The following is a 16,763-nucleotide window of genomic DNA, read 5'->3' as shown; positions in this document are numbered from 1 at the left end:
CACCAAGTCTGTCCCCCTGAGGCCTGTGGGGGCGACATCTTCCTGCCTGTGTATTTGTCCAAGTGTCTCTCTGGCTTGGGTGCCAATTCGGTGTCCCTTAATCACGTACACACACCGAAAAACTGACCACACCGGTGTGCCCCGCGCCTGCAGGTCGCAGCTCTGTCGCTGTGTCTGTGTGTCAGCTGTCACTGGGTCATCCTGCCCAGATGTGTGTCTTATCCTGTCAGTGTGTCCCTGGCTGGCAGTCTGTGGCCCGGGTGACAAGGGCTTTGTGTGTCTGGGCTGGACTGCTCCAACACCCCCGCCCTGCCCCCCCCCCAGTCTGGCCACCCTGAGCCATGTTTACTCTGCCCCCAGCCGATGTCTGCCCTGCCCCGGGGAGGGGTGACCCTCCCATCTGTCCAGCTGGCAGTCCACAGGATGTTCCCGAGACGCCGGCTCCGGCTACCATCCCCTCCCTCAGGCCACCCGCAGGTCAGGACCCAGGCGTCCAGGGCGGGTGGCGGGGGTGGGGCCACGGCATGGGGGGGGCCCTGTCAGGCCCCGGGAATGAGGGTGTGGGGGGGTGGAGAGGCGATGGGGCCCAACAGGTTCCGCCTCATTCCTGCCCCGCCTCTCACTTCCTGGGTGCCCGCCTGGGGCCAGGGGGTGGACAAAAATGATCCCCGTGGCCTCAGCGCCCGCCTGGGTGGGGCCCGGGCCGGTCCCTGCCAGGCGCCCTGATATCCAGGCGGGAGGGGTGCAGGCGGAGCCCGGCGGGCCCTGCAGGCAACTGCGCCCCAACCCTCGTTCACCTCCCACCCAGCCCGGGAGCGGGGCCACTTTCAGGTGGGGAAACTGAGACCCGAGGAGCCAGGAGGGCCGAGCTGGCATCTGAGCCCAAGCGCCTGTCTGCTACGCCAGACCCCCAACCCAGCTCATCGGTGGGGCGCCTTCCCCCATCATGCATGCGGGGTGGGGGGTGGAGGAGGAACCCAAGCCCCCCCCCTGAGATCAAGAGGGGCAACCAACTCTACTCTGAGTCAAAAGGGGCCCCTGGATGAAATGAATAAGAAAACGGCTTTAACCGTTTCATGGCCACGACAGGCTCTGCCAAAACTTCCTGTGGACTGGGGGGGGGGGGGTTGGGGGGGGCGGAGAGGGGGGTTGGGGGCTGAGTTCCCAGAGGCTATGGGTGGGGGAAAGGCCCTGCCAATTCGGGGGAAGGGACCCCAGTGACCCTGGCGACAGCCCGGCTAAGGGGACAGGCCGCCCACCCCATCGCTTCTCCTAGCCAGGGAGGGCGCTCCCTCTCGGGGCGCAGGGGGGGAGGTCCCCAGGCCTCGGTTCTCAGCCTCCCCACGGTCTGGAGGAGGAGGGGGGTCCCAGGGTACGCAGCCCCTTCCCCAGGGGCCTGAGTCACCCGCGGGGAAAGCCGAGAGAGAGGTGAGTCACCGGGAGCGAGTCCGGCTGTGGCCAGACGACCCCCGGGCAGGCCTGAGTCACAGCAGGGCCCCGGCCTCGCTGACCCCAGCCCCCTCCCCCGGGGGCGCGGGAGCGGCGGGACGGCCTGGGCGGGGAGGGGCAGCGAGAGGAGGGTGCAAGCACGCGCCCCGGCCTGGTTCCCGTGGCAACTGGGGGGGGAGGGAGGGTTGGGCTCAGCCCTTGGGGGGGCTCCCTTCCCCAGTCGGGACGGCCCCGCGCGCCGGGGAAGCCCCCGCGCGCTCGGGCGAGGGGCCCCTGAGTTTCGGGTCGGGCAGGAAGGGGTTAACGGCAGCCCCCCGCCGCCGGGTTTCACCCGGGCCCCGAAAGTCCCGGCCAGGGCGGGGCTGGGCTGCGCCCCTGCGCGCGCCCCCGCGCACGGTCCCCGGGGCCGCCCTCCCACGCGCGCGCGCGCGCACCCGGGCCCTCCCCTCCTCCCCGGCTCGCACGCACGACCGCGTCGGGCTCCACGCACGCAGCGCCCCCCCCGTCGTGGCTCGCGCGTCACGCACGACGCACGCGCCCCCGCGCGCGGCGGGGAGGGGCGCGCGGCGGGACCCCGCGCTCCTGCTGCCCGCCCCCCCCCCACCTTGGCGCGCATCAGCGCCTCTGCTCGAGAACACTCGCCAGCCTCGGGTCACGAAGGACCCCTCCCGCCGTGTCACCCGGACGCGGGTGACATCCGCCGCGCCTTGGCACGGACCCCACCGGGCCTTTTGGGGAACGCAGATGGGGTCACGCAGGCGCGCACACGGGGCCACCGCGAGGCGCCGAGACAGCCGGGTCACACGCCACTTGGCCACAGGAGTGACCTTGGGCACAGACTCAGAGGAAGCCACGCCATCGAGACAGGACAGTCCCGCTGGCACTCAGCAGGAACGCCGGTGTCACTCGGTCTTGCCTCTGGCATGGGGACCTGTAGAAGCCCCCCTGAGATGCAAAGTCCCCAGTCCGGTACACGACAAGGCCAGGCGGTCACCCGGTTACACACATTGGGCGCACAGAGGCGGGGCTGGAGGTCACAGAGAGGGACCCACAAGGCTACAGGGCAGGAACACCCAGATTGCTGTAGGCGCGTAGATAAGCCAAGGTCACCTACAGCAGTGGCATGCTTATCACAGAAAGACGCGGGATCAACACAGAGGGACATTGTCACACAGACCCACAACCTAACGTCTCACCCAGTGATGGACTCAGGGATCCAGACCCAAGGCAAGGACCCATGGGAAAGACACACACTATGGGGACACGGTCGGGACCGGACACAGCCACCCAGCCTCTCTATGGAACATGCAGTGACACACAAGGGCTGCCCAACATCCCCCAACCCTGGGTGTTAGATGGGAACAGGGTCCCCGGAGGTCCCCCCCTACCAAGATCCCACACAGAGAGCCTGTGGCACAAACCCCCGAGGGCCCCAAGGTGCGCCAAAACCCAGGGGGCCTCAGCCACACACGCCCAAGCACACGCAATCGCAGACATGCCATCTCACACCTACACAAATGGGAGAACGCTTCACACGGACCGGGACACGGGACACACGCAGACAGGGAGGAGGGCGGGGTGGGAATTCCTGGCCGGCTGTCAAGCGTCTGGGAGGCTGGGGGAGGGGCTGGGGGCTGTCAGAGCCCCTGGGGGCGGAAGAGAGCTTGGGGTTCACCTAGGGACTGGGGCCAGCCCTGGGGGGGAGGGGGCGGGTGCCGGGGGTCCCCTAATCGCCTGCTCCCGGGCCCCTGCCCAGATGTGAAGGCCCGAGGGGGCGGGCGGGGGTCCAGCTGTGGCTGCAGGGAGGGGCTGAGTCACCCGCTTCCCAGCAGTACAGCCCAGGCTGGGTCCAGCTGTTCCTGGAAACAAGCAGGAGGGGGTGGGGTCCCCAAGCCGTCTGGGGGCTGCTTGTCTAGGCCCGCACAGAGGCCCTCTGTCTCTTACGGGGGTGTTTGTGGCCTCTCCCCCAAGCAAAGGCCTCCGGGCCATCGCCCAAACATCGGGGCTCCTCTCTTCGCCTAAAACAGGGGTTTCCAGCTCCCCTCCAAATTGGGGGACTCTGCCCCCAAAAGGAGCTTCCGTGGCCCCTTTTGCTGAATTAGAAGTGTCCACATGCCCCCCCCAAAGTGGGGCTTTCTGCGTCCTAAATTAGGGACCCTTTTCGGAGCTCCCTTCTTTTCTCCCACACATGGGACTCTGCCACCCCAAATGGAGGCTTTGTAGCACCTCTCCCAGAGGGCCCTAGAATCTTTCCCCCAAATCTGGGGATCCTTGGGCCCCCCAACACCTGGGAGGATCCTAACGTCACAACACAAGAACAATTCAAACCCGTTCCCCAAAGATTTATGTTCTCGGGTTACCCCTAAAGATCTCTGCCGTTTTGCAACCCCAAATATCAGGCCGTCTCAGCACAGCTCCACAGGCGCACAAATATTTGGGGTCCCAAGCCCCCAGCCCAGGAACATTCGTGATTCTCTCGGCTTCCCTCCGAGCGCCACCTGGGGGCAGGGTGGCCCGGTTTCGCCCTTGGGGCAGCGCCCCCCTACTCTGGTGGGAGCCGGATGGACGAGCTGCAGGCAGCTGTTCCCACGCCCCGGTGCTCTCCCTCTACCCCACCCTTCACTCCTCTCCCCTGCCCGACTCCTGGGGGCTGGAGGCTGGAAAACAAGGCGGGAGCCGGGAGCGGGGGTGTAGACCTGCTCCCCCGCCTCCGAGTGCGTGTGGCTGCCGGTCTGGGTGGGTCTCGGTCTGGGTGGGTCTCGTAGTGGTAGAGTGTCCTTGTGATGGCAGGATTGGAGGTGGGGGATTGTGGTCACCCCTGCCAGGACGGGATCCCCCAGAGTCAGACTCTTTGGGTCACAGGAGGGGCAGCGTCCCTCCCTTCGCAACTGGCCCCACCCCCAGGGCGGAGGCCACCCCTCCTGCTGGGTACAGCTAATGACCTCTAATTACCGCCACTGACCCCGCCGGCCCTGCCGGGGGGAAAGGAGGGCGGAACCCAGGGTCAAAGGGCGCCCGTGGGAGCTCCCCACCCTCTCCCCCTCGGACCAAAGCCGGGTTCACTCGGACCCTCTGTGTCTTCTTCTGGAAGCTGGATATGGGAAACAGGACTTGTCCACCAGGGTGGTGGGAGGATTCAACAGCCTACACATTGAGATTGCTTAGCGCAAGGACTGCATACAGTAGGCACTCCATAAAGGGGACTGCGATTTTGTGGTTTCTACTCTTGTCACCACTTTCCTTTGAGGCCCCCTCCACGGGTACAGGCGGGGTCTCTGGGTTTGAGTCACCCGCGCTTGGGTCCCCGAAGGCCGCGTCGCCGCGGTCTGAGCGCCCCCTGGTGGGACGCGGGCGAGGCTCCGCTTCGGCCAGTTTCCGGATCCCGCCGCAGTCCGGACGCGACACCCGGCAGGGGTCTCCCGGGAGGAGGGGGGGAGCGCAAAGGAAGCTCAGTGGAGGACAATCTCACGCTGTCCTGTGTGTCTGTCCATCACCCGGGCCGTGTTATCCGAATGAGTCTTCCTGTCCCCTTGCCCCCGGGGCAACACTCTCAAGTCACTTCCCCCGCAGGACCCCTTTAGGTTGCCCCAATGGACTGCGGGTGGCCGCGCAGGTGAAGGCTGCGACCATAAGGAAATTGTGTCCTTGCAGCAAGAGTGGGGGATGCAAGAACTTCTGGCAGGAGAAAGGAAGGCCGTGAAGATGGGGCAGCTCAGCCTCAGGTGCGGAGAAAGGATCGTGAGGATCCCCGTACCCGCAAAAGAGCCAGGAGAAGCGTGGGGGCCACCCCAGAGATGCGCAAAGCTGGACCACGCTGTCCCCTGGCGGCAGAGCGGGCGCCCGCACCGCTGCCCGCCTCCAAGATGGCAGCGCCGGAGGCCTTGCCCGGGCTCTGACGTCAGGAGGTCACGTGCGCGGGGCGGGGCCTGCGTCCAGGGGGCGGGGCGGGGCGGCGCTCTAGGCCGAGCGGGAGGTCGGGGCTGCGGGCGCTCGCTGGTGGAGGGCCCGGCGGTGGCGGCGGCGGCTCCGCGGCCGGGGTCGAATCCGATCGCCAGGCGCCATGAGCGTGGACAAGAGCGAGCTCTGCGGGTCTCTGCTCACCTGGGTAGGTCGGGGGCGGGGCCGGGAGCAGGTGTGCGCCCGCTCCTCCCGCTGCAGATCCCCGGCCCTGGCTTTGGACCGACCCTCTCTCGTGGGGCTGGGAGGAGGCGGGGGGGGGGGGGGGTCGACGGCTCCGGTTGAACTTTGACCTAAGCGCTCGGGCCCCGTCACGTGGCAGGTCTGCGTGGCCGGGACAGGTGAGGCCCCGCCCCTCCGCCGCTGAGTCACGTGGGGCGAGCGCCCAGGTGAGCCAGCCTGGTCACGTGGTGCTGGGGAGGGGCCGCCCAGGGGACTCGTCCTTCCGCGGTCCCCTGATCCCGCGGGGTTTGTGGGGCAGAGGTGAGGCCACGCCCCCTCCGGGCCCAGGTGAGCCGAGGCCACGCCCCTCCGCTCAGGTGTAGTGGAGCAACAAGTCCGTTCTTCCGCAACTGGTGTGAGGCCTCTGCTATCGGAAAAGCCTTCCAAAAGGGGAGTGCCCCGATGGTCCCAGACCCTGAGGCTCTTTCCTGCCTCTTCCTCCCTCCCCCAGTTGCAGACTTTCCGGGTCCCGTCCCCCTGTGCCAGCCCCCAGGATCTGAGCAGCGGCCTGGCCATAGCCTTCGTGCTGAACCAGATGTGAGTGGGGCTGACGGGAAGGGTCCCCCAAATGGCCCCCCAGCCGAGCTCATCCCATCTTCTCGCCCCCAGAGACCCCTCCTGGTTCAACGAGGCATGGCTCCAGGGCCTTTCAGAGGACCCAGGCCCCAACTGGAGGCTGAAGGTGACAGGTGGCTTTAGGCGTGGGGGACAGGCTGGTGGAGAAGTGGCCGGGGAAGGGGCAGCTAAACCCATGTGCTGGCTGACTCACGGACAGCGATCTGGCCAGAGAGGGGGACAGCTTGTCGGCCACGTGTCTGCCTGGTGGGGACCCAAGGATTTGTTCTTTGGTTTGCTTTCTTGAGCACCCACCGTGTGCCAAAAAAACAACACAGGCAAAAATCTGCCTTCTTTCCGCGGCCATATTCTAGGGATGGGGACAAACTCTTCAGTGCACAAACATAAATGCCAACTTCCCAGGGCACTGAGCCCCACGAAGACCATAAAAACAGGGTCACGAGAGGGAGAATTGGGGGTGGGTGGGTGGTGATTCCTTGGGGTGGGCTGATCTCCATGTGAAATTGGAGGAAGGCAATTCCAGTCACAGGGAACAGCGAGTGCAAAGGCCCTGAGGTGGGAATAAGCTTGGTTTAAGGAGGTTGGAACAGAGAGAGCAAGAGGGCGAGACTGCGGTGACACCAGGTTAGCAGGGGCCTGGCAGGCCGTGGCAGGGCTGCAGCTTCTCTTGGAAGGGCTGTGGAAAGTCAAGGAAGGATTTCAGCAAAGGCACGACCTGGCTTGGGTTTGGCAAAAGCTCCCCCTGGCTGCTAGGAGAGGAATGGAGACACAGAAAGGAGGCTGGTGCAACAAATCTGGGTGAGAGGTGTCGGTGGCCAGGCTCCCTGGGGGGGGGGGGGGGGGGCGGCGGGCGACGGGGACGGTGCAGGTAGTGAGAAGGGATTGGATTCTGGGGATATGGGGAGAAGAGAGATGGACAGGTGGACAAGAAAGGCCCACCCTAGGAGACAGGGATTTCAGACACAGAAAGGGGTCAGAGAGGAGGAGATGGCCGGGGATGGGGGGATGACGTGGAGAGAAAAGGATGGGGTACACAGGTGCAAGGTGGGGGCCTCCCGGTCCCCCTCGGGGCACCCTGAGCCCTTGGGCATATCCCTCGCCCCTCCCCAGGTTGACAATCTGAAGACCATTTTACAGAGCCTGGTGGACTACTCCCAGGATGTGAGTGACTGAAAAGGGACACAGGGGTGGGGTTGGGAGCTGGGGAGGGTCCACGAGCTCCTGACCCTGCGTCCCCTCCCCCCCATCTCTAGGTCCTGGGGCATCCTCTGCCCGAGCAGCACCTCCCAGACGTGAGCCTCATCGGCCAGTTCTCAGACCCCGCGGAGCTGGGCAAGTTGCTCCAGCTGGTGCTGGACTGTGCCATCAGCTGTGAGAAAAAGCAGGGTATGGCAGGGGGCGGGGTGGGGGGCGAGGGGGGCCCCTGGGGAAGGCCTGAGGAAGTCCCCGCCCCCGGGGTCTCAGCTTTCCCCCCCCCCTCCCTGGATCCCCAGAGCACATCCAGAGAATCATGACGCTGGAGGAATCGGTTCAGCAAGTGGTGATGGAAGCCATCCAGGAGGTGGGTGGCGCTGCCCAGTGTGTGGCAAGGAGCGCCGGGGGAGGGGCCGTCCCCGGGGCATAGGTTTTGTCCCGCCGCCACCCGGACTTTGCCGGGAACTCCGCTGGCTGGCCCTGTCTGGTCTCATGTGTCTGCCAGCTCCTCCCAGCTCTAGGGCACACAACACAGCAGGTGGAAGAGACCCGGCCTTCCTGAGTGATAGCTGTGTGGGAGGGGTGCCTCTGGGCTGGGGTCACTGGGAAGCTGGCCCTAGAGGATGAGCGGTCCACAGGCTGGACCTAAAAAGCCCCGAGGGGGGGGTGTTCCCTGGGCTCAATCCCTGGTAACTCCAAAAAAACCCCAAAAAGCCCCAATTCCCTCCCCCGACCCCAGCTCATCTCTCTGCCTTTTACCCCTCCCCGCCATCCAGCTCATGACTAAAGACTCCCCCGACTCTCTGTCACCAGAGACATATGGGAATTACGACAGCCAGGTAAGGGGGAGGGGGGGACTGCTGCTTGAGGTTAAAGGTCAGGGCCCCATTCCTTTTTGTTTATCTTTGAGATTTTATTTTTTATTCTCTCCCCTTCCCCCCGTGGTCTGCTCTCTGTGTCCATTCGCTGTGTGTTCTTCTGTGTCCGCTTGCATTCTTGTCATGCGGCACTGGGAAACCATGTCACTTTTTTTTTTGTTGTCATCTTGCTGTGTCACCTCTCCATGTGTGCAGTGCCACTCCTGGGCGGGCTGCACTTTTTTCGCGTTGGGTGGCTCTTCTCACAGGGCGCACTCCTTGCGCGTGGGGCTCCCCTATGCGGGGGACACCCCTGGGTGGCACAGCACTCCTTGCGTGCATCAGCACTGCGCATGGGCCAGCTCCACATGGGTCAAGGAGGCCCGGGGCTTGAACCGCGGACCTCCCATGTGGTAGGCTGACGCTCTATCCCTTGAGCCACGTCCGCTTCCCACGGCCCCATTTCTGATCCTCAAGGACCCGAGGGGCTTGTCCTTAAGCTAATAAACGACTCCCTTCCTTAGAGCCCAATCCTCTTCCCTTGCCAGGTCCCCCAAGGTTCCAGAATCCCTTTTCTTCCTTTCCCCCGGGGTCTCAGCCCTCTCTCCTTTTTAGATCCTGACGATTTCCTGGCCCCCGATCTTCTGCCCTTAAGAGGCCCCAGCTCCCCTTCCCCCTGTATCCTCCCCTGGACCTCTGAGTGCCTTCTTGTCCCCACTCCGTCCACCTCTCAGTCCCGCAGGTACTACTTCCTGAGCGAGGAGGCGGAGGAGGGAGAGGACCTGCGGCAGCGCTGTCTGGACTTGGAGCGGCAGGTGGGGGGACCCAGGTGCTCCCGGGGCAGGGTCCTCCCAGCGTTCTCCCCCTCCCTGCTCCAGCTCACCTCTGCCCCCTCCCCAGCTGGTGCTCCTGTCGGAGGAGAAGCAGAGCCTGGCGCAGGAGAGCCGGGCGCTGCGCGAGCGGGCGGGCCGGCCCGACGGCGAGGGGACCGCCGGCCTCACCGCCAAGAAGCTGCTGCTCCTGCAGTCCCAGCTGGAGCAGCTGCAGGAGGAGAACTTCCGGTGAAGCCAGCTGGGGCCGGGGCTTGACCCCGGGGGGGGGGGGGTGCGGGTGGGCACAGCCCCTCATGCGCCCCCGTCCCCCCCACCCTTAGGCTCGAGAGCAGCCGGGAGGATGAGCGCCTGCGCTGCGCCGGGCTGGAGCGGGAAGTGACGGAACTGCTGCAGCGCAACCAGGCGCTGACCAGCCTGGCCCAGGAGGCGCAGGCCCTGAAGGATGAGATGGACGAGCTGCGGTGAGGACCCCAGCAGTGCCCCAGCACCCCGGGGACCCCCGGGTGCCCAGGAGATCATGACAATGCCTCTTAGACCCATTGTCCCCTTCTGAGCCCCACCAATGTCCCTCTGTTATCCACACTGTACCTTCCAGACCTTGTAGCCCCCAAGTCCATGGTCCCCCCAATGCTCTCTGGATCAGACTCTCTACACCATTCCAGGGCCCCCCAATTCCATTGTCTTGCTGACTGACCCCCCCATGACATGACCTTACCACTCTACAGCACCCCCAAAGAGCTTGGTGGGGCCCTAAACCCACCCCAAGACCCACTGGGCCTTCCATAACCCCAAAGGACTCCCCTGTTGCCCTACAGCACCCTAAGAACGCTAAGGGACCCGACAGTGCTGGCGCCCCCCAACTCCCCACCAAAGCTTCCGAGCTCACAGGGACCCTCACTGGACCCCACCGCCGCCCCATGACCCCAAAGTGTCCTTGGAGGTACCCCAGGCTCCTCTGGGACCCCAAGTTCGATGAAGTGCTGACATTGTGGCCTCGAGTTCCAACAGCGCCACGCGGCCCCCCTAATTTCCTGACCGCCCTCCTCGCTCATCTCAGAACACCCCAGGCTGGCCCCGCCCCCTTCGCCGAGGGATTTCCCCTTCCCCCATCCAAACTGCACCCTGGCCTGCTCCCGCCCGCCCCCTCCCCCAGGCAGTCCTCGGAGCGCGCAGGGCAGCTGGAGGCCACGCTGAGCAGCTGCCGGCGCCGCCTGGGCGAGCTGCGGGAGCTGCGCCGCCAGGTGCGGCAGCTGGAGGAGCGCAACGCCGGCCACGCCGAGCGCACGCGGCAGCTGGAGGACGAGCTGCGCCGGGCGGGCTCGCTGCGCGCGCAGCTGGAGGCGCAGCGGAGGCAGGTGAGGGCCTGGGGCTGGGAGAGGGCACGGGGCACTGCGGGAGATCACGTGATCTAGGTTTGCATCTCTCTGTGGGTGGGTAAGCCCCTGGCTCCGCCCCCAAGTTCTTGCTGGTCCCTCCCTCTGTCCCTGCCCCTTGGCCTTGTACTCTCCCCTTCCCATCCATCCTCGGCCTGCCCCCTCTTTTCAGGTTCAGGAGCTGCAAAGCCAGCGACAGGAGGAGGCCTTGAAGGCCGAGAAATGGCTCTTCGAGTGCCGCAACCTGGAGGAAAAGTATGAGTCAGTGTCCAAGGAGAAGGAGGTGAGGTCGGGGGTACCCCGGCCCAGCCCCATCCCGGGATGGGCCCGTCTCCCCGGAGCGCGGCCGGCTGATGCGGCTCCTTGCACCCCCGCCTCCCAACAGCGGCTGTTGGCGGAGCGGGACTCGCTGCGGGAGGCCAACGAGGAGCTGCGCTGCGCTCAGCTGCAGCCGCGGGGGCTGACGCAGGCGGGTGAGCTGGGAGCCCGGCCCGGGGACCCGGTGCGCCGGCGGGTCTGGGGCCTTGCCTGGCTGCGGTGCTTAGGGCAGGCCGCAGGGGCCGTGGCCCGGGCTGGTCTGGTTGCGGGGCGGAGCTGGGCCAAGGGTAGAGTGGAAAGGGGCGACTCCGGCTACAGAAGGCAGGGTCCCTCCGTCGGGGCTCAGGGAGAGGCGAGAGCGGCATGCGGTTTCTAACCAAGCCGGGGCTGAGGCTTGTGTCCAGCCAGACTGAACTTGGGACCCCAAAGGTGACCCCTTGGCAAGGTCTCAGGATAGTGGAAGGGACTGGTGCGAGATTTTTCTCGCCCTCTCCAGACCCCTCACTGGATGCCACCTCACCGGGCGTGGAAAACTTGGCCGCGGAGATCCTACCTGCGGAGCTTAGGTATCCAGAGATCGCTCAGAGTTCTGGCTGGCACAGGGCCTGCTCCTAGTCCCGCCTCCATCCGGCTCTGCAGCGCACCTGCGCTTCTAGCCCCGCCCACTCCCAGCCCCGCCCTCCCTGGATCCGCCCCCAGGGCGCCCTCCACCTTCCAGCCTTGCAACGGGAGCCATGAGGCCCCGCCCCCAGGGCCAAGATGCCCCGCCCACATCGGGCTCCCTCTGCAATCCCCCGGCCTGCTGATAGCCCCGCCCACTCCGGCTCTCCCTTGGCTCCGCCCCCAGCATCCTAGTTCCCGCCCCAGGCCCCACCCCTCGCTGACTGTCCCCCGGAGCCCAGCCCCGCCCTCCACGTGGCCCAGCCCCGCCCTCCACGTGGCCCCCCGCTGGCTTAGTTCTACCTGCTCTGCCCGCCCCAGCCCTGCTTTCCCCTTTGCATCCCCAGTGTTTCGATCCCCCCTCCCTTGCAGGCCTGCCCCCTCCCTAGCCCCCCCCCCGACACTTCTAGGCCCCCGCCCCCGGGCCTCCCAGGACCCCCCAAATCCTGCCCCACGGGTTCCCATCCCGCCGGGATCCTGCCCCAGGGCCTCCTCCGGCCCCGGGCGGGCCTGCGGGAGAGCGGGTCCCCAGGCCTGCTCAGCGCCCCCCGGCCGGCAGGGAGACCCTCCTGCGGCTGCAGCTGGAGAACAAGCGGCTGTGCCGGCAGGAGGCGGCAGACCGCGAGCGGCAGGCGGACCTGCAGCGCCACCTGGAGGAGGCCAACCGCGCGCGCCACGGGCTGGAGACGCAGCAGCGGTGCGCGCCCCCCTGGGGGGGGGGGACCGTGCGCGGCTTGCACCCTGGGGGGGCTGGGGGGGGCAGACACTGAGCGGAGGGACCCCGCCCCGCAGGCTGAACGAGCAGCAGCTGTCGGAGCTGCGCGCGCAGGTGGAGGACCTGCAGAAGGCCTTGCAGGAGCAGGGGGGCAAGACTGAGGATGTGAGTGCCGCCCTCCTCCCCGCCTGGCCCTCCTGTGCGCGTCCCCCCACCCCTGTAACCCTCCTCTCTCTTTCCTCCCTGCTGCCCCTGCAGGCCGTTGTAAGTACCATCCCCGGGGGCAGCACCCCCCCCACACCCTCACCCTGGGAAGGGCTTGCAGTCCCCTCGCCACGCGACTCACCCTGCGGCCCCTTCTCTCGCCACAGGCCACCCTGCTGCAGAGGAAGCTGGAGGAACACCTGTGAGTGCCAGAGGGCGGCCAGGCCCCAAGGGCGGCGGAGGGGGGCGGGTTTGGTGGCCCCCGCAGGGGCCAAGAGCAAGTGGGGGCTTGTGGGTCAGGGAAAAGAGTGTGGGCTGTTTAAGGGAAAAATGGGAGCCACAAAGAGGATTTCAGCCAGGAAACGTGGTGAAGTGATACTCACGTTTTATTTTTATTATGTTTTAAGTTTTAAAAAAACTCAAATAGCAGTCCCATTTTATGATTCAAACCCCAAAACATAGATGGAGCTATACTGTGAGAAGGGGTGTCCCTCCCAGCCCACCCATGCTGATTCAGTTTCTTTTTTTAATTAAAAAAATTTTTTTTAAATTTCTCACCCCTTCATCCCCCTGGTTGTCTGCTCTCTGTGTCCATTCGCTGTGTGTTCTTCTGTGTCTGCTTGCGTTCTTGTCAGTGGCACCAGGAATCTGTCTCTTTTGGTTGTGTCATCTTGCTGCGTCACCTCTCCATGTGTGCAGTGCCACTCCTGGGTGGGCTGCACTTTTTTCGCGCAGGACGCACTCCTTGCGCGTGGGGCTCCCCTACACGGGGGACACCCCTGCGTGGCAGGGCACTCCTTGCGCGCATCAGCACTGCGCATGGGCCAGCTGCACACGGGTCAAGGAGGCCCGGGGTTTGAACCGTGGACCTCCCATGTGGTAGGGGAACGCTCTATCAGTTAAGCCAAATCCACTTCCCTGATTCAGTTTCCATCCTACTCGTTCCAGTTCCTTTATTCTGGAAATCCTCCCAGAGTTTTTTTAAGGCAATGCAAGTGAACGTGAATATAGATAGATGCATTCATCCCTCCTCTACACGAAAATCAGCATAACATGTGTGTCGTAGTGGGTGCTTGCCTTTTAATACTTTACAAGATGAAGATGCGGGGAATTGCTCTATCTGAATTGATAAGGGCAGTCTTATCAATTGACAGCCTTTGTCATTGGGGTTCCACGGGAAAATCAAGCCTTGTAAAAAATGATACAGGTGACTCTTCTTGGTTCTCCCAGGCTGGTGGGTAGGTGGTCCTGTCCCAGAGCGTAGGACAGGGAATATTTCTTTACCGGACCCTGGACACTGGGGTGCTACAACAGGGGCTTACTTCTGTGGAATTCTGGTTGAGAAGGGCTGGCCTCTAGCATTTCATTGGTGGAAATTACAGTGTATTTAATTCATCCTCTCTAGAGATTTGCAATCTCCAGCAGGGCTACAGAGTAAAACTTTGTATATACATCGTCATTTGGCTCCCTGAGCCAATATCACCATGGAATAAATTCACAAAGTGGAGTTGGTGGCTCTGAAAGTACAGGCCTTTATACTTTTTTTTTTTTTAAGATTTATTTTTAATTTATTTCTCCCCCACCCCCACCTGTTGTCTGCTTTCTGTGTCCATTCGCTGTGTGATCTTCTGTGCCCACTTGTGTCAGAGGCACCCGGAATCTATGTCTCATTTTGTTGCGTCACCTTGCTTTGTCAGCTCTCTGTGTGTGCAGTGCCACTCCTGGGCAACTCTCCTTGTGGGGCGCACTCCTTGCGCGTGGGGCTCCCCTACGCGGGGGACACCCCTGCGTGGCAGGGCACTCCTTGCGCCCATCAGCACTGCGCATGGGCCAGCTCCACATGGGTCAAGGGCCCAGGGTTTGAACCCTGGACCTCCCATGTGGTAGGCGGACGCCCTAACCACTGGGCCAAGTCCGCTTCCCCTTTTATACTCTTAGTAGCCACAGCCGAAAGGTCAGCTAAAAGCTGTTATACCACATTCCATGTTCAGTGCACGACAGGCTCTCATCCGGGAAGCAGGATCTGCCACACGGAGAGCAGAACCGAAAAGTTTTCATTTGCGTTTCCTCCTAAAAGATTTGCATTCTAGAAAGACCCCTGGCTGCTGGGTGGAGAATGGAACTAAGGGGTCGGGACTGGAATAGGCCGGCGAGGGGATGGTGGTGGCTGGACCACGGTGGGATGGGGGGGGTGGACAGATGGGGACTCATAGCAGGGCCACTGGCGAGGGGGGTGGACAATTGTGGCTCCCATGGCAGAAGAGGTGGAGGGAGCGGGGCCGGTGGCCTGAGAGGCGTCTGGGTCCCCGAGCTGGGCATTTCTGGCTCGCTGCGGGGGGGCCCCAACGGGAGGATCGAGGCCCAGAGGTCAGCCTGCTGCTGGCCCCCGTCCCCCCGCAGGCAGAAGCTGCACGAGGCGGATTTGGAGCTGCAGCGGAAGCGCGAGTACCTGGAGAAGCTGGAGCCGCCTGCCGACAGCAGCAGTGAGAGGGGGACCTCGGGAGGCAGGCATGGGTGGGGGGCACCGAGCCTGGGCTGGAGCTGAGGCGTCTCCCCGCCCCCCGCAGCGGCCCGGCGAATCGAGGAGCTGCAGCACAGCCTGCAGAAGAAGGACGCGGACCTGCGGGCCATGGAGGAGCGCTGCCGCCGCTACGTGGACAAGGCCCGCATGGTGCGCAGGCCCGCGGGTCCCCGCGCTGCCCGCCAGCCCCGGCCGCCCTGCCTGCACCTGCCACCGGCCGTCGCCCCCGATGCATGATCGGGGAGCTCTCTCCGCTTGTGGCTTCCCCGGGCCTTCTGCCAGCCCCGGCCTCCCTGCCCACGCCTGCCACCGGCCGTCGCCCCCGATGCACCCCAACATGCCGGGGGTTGGGGTTGGGAGCTCTCTCCGCTTGTGGCTTCCCCGGGCCTTCTGCCAGCCCCGGCCTCCCTGCCCACGCCTGCCACCGGCCGTCGCCCCCGATGCACCCCAACATGCCGGGGGGTGGGGTTGGGAGCTCTCTCCGCTTGTGGCTTCCCCGGGCCTTCTGCCAGCCCCGGCCTCCCTGCCCACGCCTGCCACCGGCTGTCGCCCCTGATGCACCCCAACATGCCGGGGGGTGGGGGGGAGGGTTGGGGAGCTCACCTTGCCTGTGGCCTCCCCAATTCTTAGGTCATCCAGACCCTGGAACCCAAACAGCGGCCACCACCGGGAGGGGCCCCTCCGGAACTCCACGCCCTGCGGTCGCAGCTCCGGGAGCGGGACGTCCGCCTGCGGCACCTGGAGGTCAGGAGCCTTGGCCTGTCCCCGGGGACACCCCCCCCCCCCCCACTTCCCTGGCTCCCCGGGCCCCTGACCGTTGCCTCCACGGCAGATGGACTTTGAGAAGAGCCGGAGCCAGCGAGAGCAGGAAGAAAAGCTGCTCATCAGCGCGTGGTACAACATGGTGAGCACGAGTCTCCCCCCCTGGGGCGCGGGGCTGGAGGGGGGGGGGCCTCGGCTCCCCCCTGACCCCAGCCGTGTCCCCTTCCCTCCAGGGCATGGCCCTGCAGCAGCGAGCGGGGGACGAGCGGGCGCCCGCACATGCGCAGTCCTTCCTGGCCCAGCAGCGCCTGGCCACCAACGCGCGCCGGGGACCCCTGGGGCGTCTAGCGCCCTTGAACCTGCGCCCCGCCGACAAGCACTGATGACCCTCGGGGGCTTGGCCCCCTGCCACCCAGCCCGCCGTCCCCCTGCAACTCAGGGTCATGCCCCAGCCCCCTTGCTCTTCCACGTGCAGGTGGAACAAGCTGTGGGGCAGGAAGCAAGATCGGGCCTGTTCTTTGGAGCAGTGTGATTCTTCCTCGTGATTTCATCTCTGGAATTAATGAGCCGCCCGGGGAGGGTGTGCGTGTGTATTTTTTTAATCTGAAGTGAAAAATAATAAAGACTTTAAATCTGCCTGGATGCTGGGGCCCCCGAGGTGAGGGCGAGAAAGTGGGTTTCTTTCTCTCTCTGCTGTACCACGGCCCTGAGCGGTGCTTCTAAGAAAGGGCCCAGTTGGCATTCTCACTAAAGGGTGAGTGACTGATAGCCAGCGCCCAGTGGGAGGGGAGGATCATGTTTGTGGCTCTGCGTGGGTGGTGGGATGTCTGCAGCATCTGTAGACACAGAAAATCTGCCTTTATCAAGCGGACATTTCCAAGAAGGGGAGACTGACAATGAACACAATCAAAATGTCTGGTGTGAGAAGGGCTACAGAGAAAAAAAAGTGGGAAAGGATTTGGCTATTCTTTATTCTTTTATTTCTCCCCCTTTCCCCTGGCCCCCATTGTCTGCTGTCTGTGTCCATTCACTGTGTTCTTCTGTGTCCACTTGCATTCTTGTCAGCGGCACCGGGAATCTGTGTCTCTTTTTGTTGCGTCAGCTCTCTGTGTGTGTGGCGCC

The 16,763-nt window shown here is 64.5% G+C and overlaps 1 protein-coding gene across 2 annotated transcripts; it reads left to right on the top strand.

Annotated features, from left to right (window-relative positions):
- Nucleotides 1–390: 390 nt before the first annotated feature.
- Nucleotides 391–16,283, top strand: HOOK2 (hook microtubule tethering protein 2). 2 transcript variants are annotated; one of them, XM_058290564.2, is made up of 22 exons: nt 391–477; nt 6,080–6,165; nt 6,238–6,310; nt 7,315–7,365; nt 7,458–7,590; nt 7,698–7,765; nt 8,175–8,237; nt 8,990–9,070; nt 9,156–9,316; nt 9,409–9,549; nt 10,242–10,443; nt 10,634–10,744; nt 10,847–10,934; nt 11,276–11,345; nt 11,999–12,136; nt 12,232–12,319; nt 12,526–12,560; nt 14,759–14,841; nt 14,926–15,029; nt 15,510–15,623; nt 15,712–15,783; nt 15,875–16,283. In XM_058290564.2, exons 1-22 carry the CDS (start codon nt 424–426, stop codon nt 16,022–16,024), a joined length of 2,166 nt encoding a protein of 721 aa, XP_058146547.1. In that variant the 5' UTR covers nt 391–423; the 3' UTR covers nt 16,025–16,283. The 2 variants fall into 2 exon arrangements, with proteins under 2 accessions (XP_058146547.1, XP_058146548.1); XM_058290565.2 differs by lacking the exon at nt 391–477 and adding an exon at nt 5,394–5,554.
- The last annotated feature ends 480 nt before the right edge of the window (nt 16,284–16,763 follow it).

This window comes from Dasypus novemcinctus, chromosome 30 (assembly GCF_030445035.2).
Source record: "Dasypus novemcinctus isolate mDasNov1 chromosome 30, mDasNov1.1.hap2, whole genome shotgun sequence".
Taxonomy (NCBI): Eukaryota; Metazoa; Chordata; class Mammalia; order Cingulata; family Dasypodidae; genus Dasypus; species Dasypus novemcinctus.
The sequence above is the reverse complement of the archived record's forward strand: the minus strand, read 5'-3'. Positions and strand labels throughout refer to the sequence as shown.

What these genes read in the sequence shown, in the direction of transcription:
- HOOK2 (XM_058290564.2), top strand. Translation starts at nt 424, where the DNA reads ATGTTCCCGAGACGCCGGCTCCGGCTACCATCCCCTCCCTCAGGCCAC. An exon ending in GCCCCAACTGGAGGCTGAAG is followed by an intron (nt 6,311 to 7,314) that starts GTGACAGGTGGC and finishes GCCCCTCCCCAG; the next exon opens with GTTGACAATCTGAAGACCAT. An exon ending in CTGCAGGAGGAGAACTTCCG is followed by an intron (nt 9,317 to 9,408) that starts GTGAAGCCAGCT and finishes CCCCACCCTTAG; the next exon opens with GCTCGAGAGCAGCCGGGAGG.